At 45.2% G+C, this 12,706-nt stretch overlaps 1 protein-coding gene and 1 long non-coding RNA gene across 5 annotated transcripts in view; one reads left to right on the top strand and one right to left on the bottom strand.

Moving 5' to 3' along the window:
• The window catches only part of RHEB (Ras homolog, mTORC1 binding), a 62,024-nt gene extending 53,022 nt beyond the window's left edge, over positions 1-9,002 (bottom strand). For 2 of the 4 annotated variants that reach the window (XM_048837555.2, XM_048837558.2), the window contains exon 1: positions 8,768-8,997. In XM_048837555.2, coding sequence (XP_048693512.1) covers positions 8,768-8,819 — 52 coding nt within the window. In that variant the 5' untranslated portion in view covers positions 8,820-8,997. Of the gene's footprint in view, positions 1-8,767 lie in introns of all 4 variants that reach the window. The other 2 variants (XM_048837556.2, XM_048837557.2) reach the window with 2 other exon arrangements.
• A 161-nt stretch (positions 9,003-9,163) lies between these two features.
• LOC125631219 (uncharacterized) overlaps positions 9,164-12,706 on the top strand; it is a 64,704-nt gene continuing 61,161 nt past the window's right edge. Inside the window, exon 1 of the long non-coding RNA XR_012667305.1 lies at positions 9,164-9,279. This is a non-coding gene — a long non-coding RNA (uncharacterized LOC125631219). The remainder of the gene's footprint in view (positions 9,280-12,706) is intronic.

Raw genomic sequence — 12,706 nt, 5'->3', positions numbered from 1 at the left:
CACTGATCCCAATCCTATAATGGGCAGGTCAAGTAACAATGGTGATTCTAAGTACTAACAAGATTTTGGGGATTTTTTTCAGACTTTGGGCAGGGAGGGATGATGGCACTTGAATGGATCTATTTCTACTGAGATCCTAGAGGAGGATAGCAGGTAGCTGAGTGATTGCCATGAAGATGTGTTTATGCAGGGTTTTATTTGTTCAGAACATAGATTTTATGTACACATGAGGATGCTGGGGAGAGGATGGAATGGGAAGATGAGTGATATGGGTTGTTACATCATCAAGGATGTTCTACACTACATGCTTCTAGTCATAAAGTAGATGTTATGACATTCACTCATGAAGCAGAACTAGTAAAAGAGCTATAACGCTTTTTTTATAGTGCAGTTTCAATACATCAGTTTTTCAGAAGTCATTGATATTGTGGTCATTCAAAAGGGGGCAGAGAAGTGACTAACAAGTTAAGTGTTATCATGCCTTGTTATCTGCTCCTTTGTTCCCAAGGAGTTGTCACTGAGCTAGTGTTGTATGTTAGCCTCCTCCACCACTTATGACTGAGCTTTGCAGCACTCGAGATCCTCAGGGACATTTAATGAATGTACACCAACTCACCTACCCTTTCATTTCACATACCCTATTGCATTGATATGAACATCAAGAAGTTTATCCTCATTTATGAATTATAGCCCAGCAGGATAGTATAGTTCTGCTTACTGGAACATAGAGATAATGGACCACAACAAGAAACAGACAATCATTCTGTGGAGGTACTCTGCAATCCTCTCCCAAAGGTTTCTAGGGAGGGCTGCCTCATATCTCTCTTTCTGATAGGACACTTTTGCATGCCATTCCATGATGATTTCAGCAGGCATTATTGCAACAAACAGTTTAGTAGCATATGGACTGGAGGGACTTTGGGATGACTGCAATAGCTGTGGTCTTCATTCCTTTGTTAGAGTCAGGAGTCAGATATCAGATAAAATCCACACTGTTTGTTGAAAATAGTACCAATACTCATTGCCACTGCCCTGTACTCATATATATGGAAATAGGGGCCAAAATATTATAGTTTCACATACAACTGAAAAATTCCCTAATTTTCTCCACTCCTCAACCTCAGGCCATACTCACGCTCACCATGTCTGGGGCTGGAGAGAGATGTTGTGCAGAGGCCCTTTAAGGCTGAATCCACAAATTTTCGTGGCCATAAATTTTGTAGACCCCTTATTATAAATGTATAGCAACCACTGCATAATTCATAGGTTCATTAAAAGATAGTGGAATATTCATCAAATGTACTCCAAGGACTATGCAATTCCTAACTGCCTCAAAAGTTCAGAGCAAGGTAGAGCACAGCCCTCCACACCACATTAATGTGGCAGACCATGAAAGTGCTCTTTCAAAGCCTCCCTTGGACATACAGTTCCATGCTGAGCTCTAATGGCTCTTGCATCCGGCTGTTTCAAGTCAGATGGGCACTCCACCTCTGCCCTGCACCCTGGTGGCAACTTTTCCCTCTTTGCCTTACAGATATTATGAAGGACAACGGGCAACTAAAACCATTGGGATATTTTTCTCACTGAGATACCACTCTGTGAGTAAACACACGTGAATTTGACCTCTTCCTCACAGACACCCCCACGCAACTTGCTTCTATCCCACAACACATTGCAAAAAAAGTTTTCCAAAAGGCACTGTGCCAGATGGTGGTAAGTGGCACACTGGGATACCTACCTGTAGTGCACTGCGCATCAACACAAGCACTCCTGGTGAGTATAAGCATGCACACGCACAAGTGATATATTAACTGTGGCAGCTTTATGCTGACATAATTTGCATGGACCAAAGTCCGTAGTAGACATGGCCTTAGTATGCTTTGACTTACTACCACTTCAAACAGCAGTATATCAAAGCACACTATGAAACTTTTAGTGCACTATAGCAATGTCCACACTGAACATTACTACACAGCAAACTAGTGCACTGTAGATTCACACCTTGGCTTGCCACACGAACTTACTATGTAGATAAGCCCTTGATGTTTTAATTATTCAGCATATATTCCTACAGCTAGATAGTATTTAAAATAAATTCTTGCAGGTCACTGTTGAGAGCTACCAGAAGTTAAAGTAGACTAGTGTTTTACTTTATAATTGAATTTGGCATCAGTATAAGAGTAAATTGTTAAGTGGCTGCATTATAGAAGCCAAAGAATTGTTTGGCACTTCCATAAGACAGCACTGCACACCCAGACATCCAGTGTTTAATTGCAGCAGAACCTACCCTTGCAAATTACTGTATTCTAAACAATAGACTTTCAACTTTTGTATAAATATAGCAATAGCAGGATCCATGCCTTGTTCAAACAAGGAACCCCTTCCTTTCAGACAAAGATGTTATCACTTGGTTGAGTGAGCTAGCACTGAGTCAGAAAACTACAAGCATAAACATTTAAGAATTTGACAGAGAAAATATAAAGCAGACAAATCAAGAGTTAATCATAGAACAGTGTCCTTAAATAACCCTGCTGTGGCTTGATATAGTAGGTGTACATCCTGCCTCTAGTGTCCCAGCTACTGTTAAAAAGTTTGCTGCAGTAAGTTTGACTTCTAAAGGGTAAAATCAATCAAAAGAAGTTTTTAATTAAAACTGGCATTTAAGTCTCATTTCAGTCCCCTGCTGGGAGCAGCCATTTTATTTATCTTGGCATTCTAGAGCATCCCCACTGTAAAGACCATTTAATCCAGTTCCCAGTCTAAGACTTTTTCATTTTAATAACGTTTCTAATTAAGTATTAAACACTGCCTAAATCCTAACCATTAGAATGTAATGTTGGGTCCTAGGTGGCTCTAATGCAATGGCTTTGGTGTGTTACAGGCCCCACTAATTCTGTAGTGGGGTACTTCGACATGACAGCAGGTTTTTGTTCTCCGCCAGATACAATAGTGACACTGGATATCTAGTATGTAATAGAAGGATCTGTTCCCTCTGATTTAATACTGAATGGATACCGCATTGTGATGTTATGAGTCCTGTACTGAGAGGTGCCATCATTCGAAGTGACTAAAAGCAAACTCCTGACTCCATTTGTAATATTAGAAATACTGTAACTTTTTGCCAGAATAAGGGGATGTTTACTCCATCTTCCTGCACAAATGCTTAAATTCCCCAGAACAGTGTTTGCGATCTGCCCTACTATAAATGCTATAGGGAAATTGCAGTCCAGTCCAGAGATGGCTGCATTATTTCTTGCATTTTTTGTTTATCCTTGACAAGCATGAAGGCTTTCAGATGACTATATCAAGAAAAGTGAGCAAAGGCTCATAACATACTGTGATAGGGTTTACAGAGACTACACATGCTTTGTCTACACAGGACTTTCGCCAGTAAAACTTTGTCATTAAAGGACGTGGAAAAAAACACAACACACCCCCGAATGACAAAAGTTTTACCAACAAAAAGCACCGGTGTCAACAGCGCTTTGTTGGTGGGAGAGCTCTCCTGCTGACAAAGCTACCACCGCTTGTTGGGGGTTGAATTTTTTTTGCAACAGGACAGCTCCCTCTGACAAAGAGCGACTACACTGCACACCTTTTAGCGGCACAGCTCTAGCAGCACAGTTGTGTCGCTAGAAGGTGCGTAGTGTAGATATAGCCTAAGGCTATGGCTACATTACAGTTTAGGCCCATATAACTCATGTTGCTCAGAGGTGTGAATAAGCCACCCCCCGAGCGTTGTAAGTTACACTGACCTAAGCACGGGCTGCAGGGATGTGCTGGCCGCTGCTTCCCGCAGCTCCCATTGGCCGGGAACAGTGAACCCCAGTCACTGGGAGCTGCGGGGGGGGCCATGCCTGTGGGTGGTCAACGTAAACAAAACGTCTCATGGCCTGCCAGCGAATTACTGTGATGGGCCATGTGCCAAAGGTTGCCAACCCCTGCTCTACACCCAGATAAGCATGCCATAGCATGCAAAACCTGAGAAAATCATGAGAGACAGTCCAGCTAAAAAACAGGCAGGTCACCAAAAGCCCAATTAGTTACTTTAGTTCTATTAGGGACTCTAAGATAGAAAAGACTTTTCCAAATCACTTCTGAGGGCTGGTCTGCAGTACAAGATTGGGTCGGTATAACTATATCACTCAGATGTGAAAAATCCACACCCAAACAAAGCAGTTAAACTGACCTAGCCCCCAGTGTAGACAGAGACTTTGCTCGTTGACCTAGATCCACCTCCCCAAGAGGCAGTATTACCTATGTTGACAGGAGAATCCCTACTGCTGGCATAGGTAGAGTCTTCACTGAATTTCTACAGCAGCGCAGCTGCAGTGTTTTAAGTGTAGACAAGCCCTAAATCTGAACCTTCAGATAAGGGACGTTCTCATTCCTTCAGCTACGTACTTAAGACCTGCAGTCCAACTACCAGTGTAAAGGCAGGAAAAAAACGCCATCTCCAAAGGTCCATCATACTACAGCAGAGATACATTGAGACAGTGGAGTTGGGTAATACTTTAGGGAAGCCCAACATCCACCTTCTCAAGGCTATTCTACCAAATTACCTCATTTAAGAAACGGACACTATTCTAGTGGGAAGACAAGTGTGTCTGCCTCAAACGGATAATCCACAATAAGATGATCCAACGGCAAACATCAAACCCATCTATGCTGCTTTTCATCAAATTGTCTGCCATCCTCAGGAAACTTGGAAAGGCTTATCAAACAACTCAAAACAGCCTCACATTCTTACTTCATTTCACCTCATGCAAACCTATTATTCTCCTCACACTGAATTTTCAAGTATTTTATTTCCTGACCAGGCTATACAAAACATGTAGATTCTTTTTAGAGTTCATAATTTTTTAAAAATGTCTATGCCATCATTGTTTAGGATGCAAATATTCTTTGACTTTACCAGAATCTATGAATGTTTTGAATACTAAATAGCTGATTAACCCTAGCTACTACAGTTTGGTAACAGTCAAGTTCCTCCCACTATAAAGAAACTGCTAGTTATTTTCTGGGGAAATAATCATCTGGCTTCTAACTTAACTGTCTGCATCTTGTTAAGTCAAAACAACCATCTTGTCCACACTCAGAAGTTGCAATGGTTTAACTTAAATTGGAGTGCTGTCTTTTCAGTAAGTAGTCTCCTCAACTTCCCTCTTCTTACAGCAATAGTGTGGTCAAGTACCTTTTCAAACATCCAAAGGAGTTTGGGGGTATGGATGAGTGCAAGGTGGCTGAAGCTCAATCCAGACAAAACAGAGATGGTAGTTTGGAGGAAACCAAGTGGAGTGTGAGGGAGAGACTATGTCTGACCTTCCGGATGAGGGTGTTGTCCACTAGTTACTCATGTTTGCCGCATGGATGTCTGTTTAGATTCTCCATTATTGATGGATTATCAATTTTTGGCAATAGGAAAGATGGACTTCTCAACTGTACTTAGCAACGTCTCTTGGATATGGACCTCTACCACAACTGATGCTTTGTCATCTCAAGATTAGGTTATTGCAATACACTTCTTGGGAGTACATCTTAAAATCTACTCAGAAAATGAAGACTGGATGGAATGTGGAAGGCTGCTTTTTAACTAGAGTGCCAAACATTGCACTACGCTTAATGATCTGAATTGGCGGATTATGATTTTCCAGGTGTTGGCTTTAACCTATAAATCTGCAAACAGCCTAGGCCCTGCCTACTCAGACTCTCAGAATCTAGCCAGAGTCTAGATTGGTGTAGGTATTAATGAGCTGAAGCATTCTTGATTTGAAAGAGAACTGTTGGCAGAACATTCTCTACAATGGCCCTTCAGTTTTGGAATTCTCCCCAATCCTGCTCAGAAATAGCTCTGCAGAACATGTTGCAAAGTTCAAATTTTAGGGAGCTTCCAAAATGGAGCACTTGACAGAGAGCGCTTTAGGCAGAGTACCTTTCCTCATTTTTCTTTTACTCAAGCCTTGATCAATTATTGCTTTATCTGGTGGAGGTTGTCAATTTGTTTCTCTACTGAGTAGAGCTTTTGAAGCCATTGTCAGTCTCCTAGATATTGACAGGTTTCAGAGTAGCAGCCGTGTTAGTCTGTATTCGCAAAAACAAAAGGAGTACTTAATGCATCCGATGAAGTGAGCTGTAGCTCACGAAAGCTTATGCTCAAATAAATTGGTTAGTCTCTAAGGTGCCACAAGTACTTCTTTTCTTTTTTAGATATTGACAATAAGCTATGAATCTTATCCCTTCAATGTCCTTCATGTATAAGCAGTTTTACAGAATGAAAGCAAAGTTCCAATGAACTTTTTAGTATTTGTTTCTGTAGTTTGAATTTTTAACTAAAACAAGTGCATGAAAAATATTTGAGACTATATTCAGGAATTCTAGCCTAAAGGCTTCCCTCATAACTTACAGTGGTCAGAGATTGTTTGCAGTGTTGTTGTACCCATGTGGGTCCCAGGATATTAGAGAAACAAGGTGGGTGAGGTAGTATCTATTTTTGGACCAAGGCAGACAAGCTTTCAAGCTACACAGAGTCTTCATTAGGTCCCGAGACCTGAAGAAGAGCTCTGTGTAGCTCAAAACCTTGTCTTTCTTGGTCCAATAAAAGATATTACCTCACCCACCTTATGTCTTTAGTGGCCAGAAAGAAAGAACTGAGTTGAGACTTAATCCATTTCTAGAAACAAATTGCTCAAATGGTAGAAGAATCAGAGAGGGACCCTAATTCTATAGGGAAGTAACTGATGTTACTCACCTTTTAAACAGATACATAACTTTATGTTAAACAGTCTTACCGCCTACTTTTTAGTATGCATCCTTTTTATTGCTGTACATAGGACAGTTAAGAAACACCCATTCTTATATAGCGTATAGCAATTCTTTACTCTTCTATTCAACAAAATTCAATGTTTGGGGGCTTTGCTGCTGAATTGGGGCCTAACTGAGCAGATTCAGACAATTACCAACATTTAACATTTCTATTGCAGTTGTTCCTGGAAGCCCCTGCTGTGGGCAGACAAAGTACAGAGATTTTATTCTCCTTCGTGTTTCCTATCTAAATATAGGTCCCTACTGAAGATCACATTTTCAACTTTTGCTAATCACAGAAGTGACATGGGGAATGACTTAGCTATCTTAATTTTTAAAATGTTTCTTTTGTTGCAAGATCAGAAATTGTGTTCCATTAAGCCATGAGAACCGTAAGATCTACCTGAAGAAAAGGGTAATCATACAGCGTGGGAAGACAAAGAAAAACTGATTATAACTGTTAGTTTCAGACTGCTGCTGGATGGTTCTGGGGAATTCTTCTGCTTGGGTTAATTTGCATGGGTCAACAGCAATAGTACTGCACATGTTCAGTGAAGTGATAAGGCACAGGTCCAGCACTGCCATGTCAGCACTACTACTATATAAACCTGGAACATCTTCATAAATTTGGGATGAGAAAAACATCTAGAGAACAGCCATCAAAAGAAGGGATGTCCCTAGAGACTGAGGCTAGGGCAGATTCACAAATTGGAGGAAAAGAGACACACAGGGAGAACTGGACATTTAACACACCAGGGGGTGGGGCGAGGGGGGTAAATCAATTCCAGAGGAAGAATCTAGCAGCATGAGAGGGCTTATATCCTCTGTGCAGGGGTCTGTGGCAGAATGAATAGTGAAAAGAATCACCCCATAGCTTCCCTGAACCAACAGAACTGATGCACCGCAAGTACTGTACCTAGCTGGTGTCTCAGCAATCACATCTCAATAGCTCATAATTACTAAAAAGGTTCTGCAAAAACCATCACTCCATTAAACACACAACAGCATGTAGGAAAACATGAGAATTCATGTGACAGTGAACCCTGCTAAAGTGAATGTTTTATATTAGAAGTGTTAACTCCTTAGCCAAAATGGTAGCTTTACGGTGAGCCCTGAACAGTGGGCATCACTCCTTCCAGTAAGATAGCAGGCACCTAGCCATTACAATTAAGAATACTTTTCACAAGAAGCATTTCTGACCAGGTGACCTTTTTAGAAAGCCACATGAGAGGGCTAGGTGAAGTCTCCCGGTAACGGCTCGTTGATCAGCACACTGCCCCTCTCCTAGCCACAGGGCACCATGGGAGCCGAAGCACTCCGGATCCCCCCTACTCCAGGGCCTTGGCAGACTGAGGAGTCACGGCGAACCCGACGGCCCTGAGGCCGGGCAGATACCGAGACAGGCAGCGCTCTCACCTACAGGGCCCGCGCACGGTGCCAGCCATCAGATCCGCGAGGAAGCCGGCTCCTTTCCGTCACTCGGATCAGTTTCTGGCGGCACCCCGCACGGTTAGTGCGCCCCAGGCTTTCCCGGTCAAGTGAAGCTACCGGAGTCCCCGCTCTCCCGGCCGGGCTCCACCTGCCGCTGGGGACTCTCAGCGCAAGGTGCGGAACCAGCCCGCAGGACGCTCTGGAGAGCGCGGCAGCAGGAGGGGAACCCCCGCCCCGGGTTCCGCCAGGCTCGCAGCTCAGCGCCGCTGCCGGGCTCCCACCGCACTCCCCGCCTCCGGGGAGGCTCGCCCCCAGCAATCAGCGAGCGGCGACCAGCCCGGCCACTCACCCGCAGCCGCCACAGCCTCGGAACGGCAAGCTTCCTAGGGCCGCCGCCCGGTCCCGGGCTCTCGGGAGCGGCCTCCCGGCCTGCCCGAGCGCCTGCCGCCGCCCCAGTCTCTCCCCGCCTCAGTCCGGCCCGACCGCTTCGATTCCCCCACCGCCCCCGCTCCGGGAGCCGCAGCCCCGCGCTCACCCACGCTCCGGTAGCCCAGGATCGCGATCTTGCGGGACTTGGACGGAGGCATCTTCTCCCCGCCCGGCCCCGACCCACATCAAGGGCGGCGGCTGAGGAGACGGCGGCGGCGGCGAGGCGGGGCGGCGGGACTGGACGGAAGACCCCAAGGGCGAGAGAAAGAGGAGACGAGCGACATGCAGGGACCGGCGGCCGCACCGACCGGATGGGGCTCCCTACGCGCAGCAGCGGCGCTGTCCCCACGTGACCTCTACATCACCGGCCGCACGTAGCCGAACGTCGTTACGTCACGAGCCGAGGCTGAGATTGTGGAGTTAAAAGCCGGCCGGAACCGCGACGGCGCGGAAAACTCGCTGCGTCATTTTCTGCCTTCACACCACCCCTTAGCTACGGAGCAAGTAGGACCTCTGATTGGGCCTGAACTGTAAAGTAGGTTATAATACCCGGCAGCGGATTGGCAGCAGATTATGGACGCTGACTAGCCAGCGCCATCGATTGGCTGTATTTGAAGGGTGAGGCGGGGCTAAATGGTGGGGCAGGCAAATCGTGATTGGTGGAGAGGGTGGAGTTGTGCATGCGTGAGCGATGCGGGCCTTACTGGGGTTGGTTGGTTTCGGGTCAATCGGCTTTGCGCCTTGAGGCTGGGGAGCGGGTGGGGATGCTCGAGGGAGCGCGTGCCCGGGTGTGGTGGCGGTTGGGCTGGGGCCTCTTTTGAATATGCCGCTTTTGGCAAGTGCTGCAAAACCCGCCTGCTCACGCGCGCGGGCGGGGCGTTGACGCTCCGGCTGTGGGGCCTCTCCCCTGGTTCAAGTAATCCCCGCGCCGAGCCGAATCACGCCTCCGCGCCGCTGGGCCCCACGCGTGGGGAGGGGGTTACGTTTCAGGGCAGCTGCCCTGGGCTGCAGATTTGGCCCGGGTGCCCCCACATGGTGACGGAAAAACGGCTGGGGCAAACGTGAGGGGGCGTTGCGGGCCAGGGCACCATGCCGGGCGCTAGCTTGGCCCAGTAGCCCCTCTGTCAGAGCGAGAGGCCGCAGGGCGGGGGCACGCTGACGTGCGGCCGAGGGCGGCAGAAGAAGTTCCTGAAGGATGAGTTCACCTCCCTAGGACACTGTGCCACACTAGCAGGCCAGAGAGATTGACTTGCACGGGGGCAGCAACCCTAGCAAAAGGGCGATGTGGGGCGGGTGTTACAACCTACGTTACAGCTCAGGCCCGATCAGAGGTTTTTGCTCCGTACCTTAGCTAAGGGTTTGCAGGGAGTTCTCACTGTAATGTGGTGCTGGAGTATTGAATCTGAGGTAGGCTCCGGCACTGCATACTTGAACCCTACCGCAGGCAGAAGTCTGGTGATCTGTAGGCATGTTGCTATTATCTGTCTCTGGAAAATGTGTACAGCTAATTTAGAAGGGGCTGTTATTTTCTGAAAGAAATATATGCTGCACATGGACTTAATACAAAAATACTCCCCTGCCAACTGTACACCCCTAGATGCCACTCCACACTGGAACCTATTTGAGATACAGTAGGACTTCAGAGTTATAGACACCAGAGTTGCAAACTGCCATGACTTTGTGTCAATCACACACCTCATTTGGAACCAGAAGTATGCAATGAGGCAGCAACGGTGACCAAAAAAAAGCAAATACAGTTCAGTACGGCGTTAAATGTAAACTACTAAAAAATAAAGGGAAAGTGTTATAAAGATAGTTGACAAGGTAAGGTAATTTTCTGTGCTTGTTTCATTTAAATTAAGATTGTTAAAAGCAACGTTTTTCTTCTGGATAGTAAAGTTTTAAAGCTTCATTATGTCACTGTTCTGTTGTAAACTTTTGAAAGAACAACCATAATATTTTGTTCAGAGTTACAAACAATTTCCACTCCCAAGGTGTTTGTAACTCTGAGGTTCTACTGTATCATGCTACAGCTACAACCACTACTTGATGGGTACCCCATCATGAAAGAAATCTTTCTTGACCGCCTGTCTTTTGGCCTTCAAACAACCTCTCCAAGCTCACCATCACACGCAAGCTCTCCACAGACTGGGACACACCAGTTCAAAGTGGTACCAGACCAGACCTTACCAGAACAACAGATGCAAAACCTGCAGATAATTTCCAGTGGTATGATGATCAACACTCCCCACAACACACCTTTCAAAATCCATGGGTCTTATACATGCCTATCACAAGATGTGGTGTACCTCATCCAGTGCACCAAATGCCCCAATAGCAGCTACATGGGTGAAACTGACAATCATTTAGAAAAATAACAGACAAAAACACACTTACCTAGGGGTAACACTTTTTACAAAGATATCACTTTATATCAGACCAGGCCTTATCTTCAAAGGACAGCTGCACAAGACCTTCAAAAGACAAGCCTGGGAGCTTAAAGTCATAATTTTGCTAGACACTAAAAATCACAGACCAAATTGAGACACTGAATTTATGGCTTGTTACAATCTATAGCCTGCTAACAAAACCACCCCTTCACCCTGGTGCTTCCTCCCCACTTTCCTCCATGTGACTGTAGGAGTGTAGCTGGGCCATTTCACTTTGAATGATTCTTTGAAATCTGTCAGGTTTCAGAGTAGCAGCAGTGTTAGTCTGTATTAGCAAAAAGAAAAGGAGTACTTGTGGCACCTTAGAGACGAACAAATTTATTTGAGCATAAGCTTTCGTGAGCTACAGCTTACTTCATCGGATGCATTCAGTGGAAAATACAGTGGAGAAATTTATACATAGAGAACATGAAACAATGGGTGTTACCATACACACTGTGACGAGAGTGATCACTTAAGGTGAGCTATTACCAGCAGGAGGGCGGGGGGTGGGAGAGGAAGAACCCCACCCCCCCTCCTGCTGGTAATAGCTCATCTTAAGTGATCACTCTCCTTACAGTGTGTATGGTAACTCCCATTGTTTCATGTTCTCTATGTATATAAATCTCCCCACTGTATTTTCCACTGAATGCATCCGATGAAGTGAGCTGTAGCTCACGAAAGCTTATGCTCAAATAAATTTGTTAGTCTCTAAGGTGCTACAAGTACTCCTTTTTTCTTAAAATGTGTAACTACTTACGTTAAACAATCTGTTCCATCTTGTATTTAGCTGTGACACTGAGAGCAAGTCTAGAAAATTAAGCTGATTTAAGTTACTTTGATGTACAGCTACTGCAGTAATTACATCAATTTTACATGTCCACCCTACACTCCTTTTGTCAGTAGTGCACATCATCATCAGGAGTGCGTCCATCGATTTAATGGACAGTGTGGGGCACTGACAGCCTGGAGCTTCGCCACCCAGGGCTGATAAACTCAGGGGCGAGAGGGAAGAGAAAAAAGTTCTTTGCTCTTGATTACAGTGATCTGAGGTGTTACTTGGAGCAATCACAGAGGAAACACTTTCAGAAAAGTGATATTTAATTTTAGGGTGACCTTTCAAGCACCTAATTGGTACCAAAGATCACAGATTCTGGCCCAGAGAGGAAGGAACCTATAGTTTGTTTCCTACTTAGGTCTGGTCTACATTAAAAAATGTTGGCAGTTAGGAGTGTGGGGAAAAACCCACACACACCTAATTGACATAACTATGCCAGCAAAAGCCCTATTGTAGGTGCAGTTTTATTCAGGGAGCTGGTGTAAGCTATACCAGCAGAAGAACTCCTGCTGATGGCAAGCTGCATCTACCCTCTGAGGGTTTGCTGATATCTATGCTAGCAAATCCTTTCTCGCATAAACAGGGCCTGACTCACTTGTTTTTCCAGTTACTATTTACCCTTCCCACCATCCATGAATAAATGGTAAACATTAGAAAGTGGAAGCAAAAACAGTTCTATCTAAGGAAATGGCTCCCTCTGGTTTTCCCAGTACATCTTGTCTGACTTTGTCTTCTAGAATGTAAATTCTTCAAGGCAGGGATAACTGTGATTATATTG

Source organism: Caretta caretta, chromosome 2 (assembly GCF_965140235.1).
Source record: "Caretta caretta isolate rCarCar2 chromosome 2, rCarCar1.hap1, whole genome shotgun sequence".
Taxonomy (NCBI): Eukaryota; Metazoa; Chordata; order Testudines; family Cheloniidae; genus Caretta; species Caretta caretta.
The sequence above is the reverse complement of the archived record's forward strand: the minus strand, read 5'-3'. Positions and strand labels throughout refer to the sequence as shown.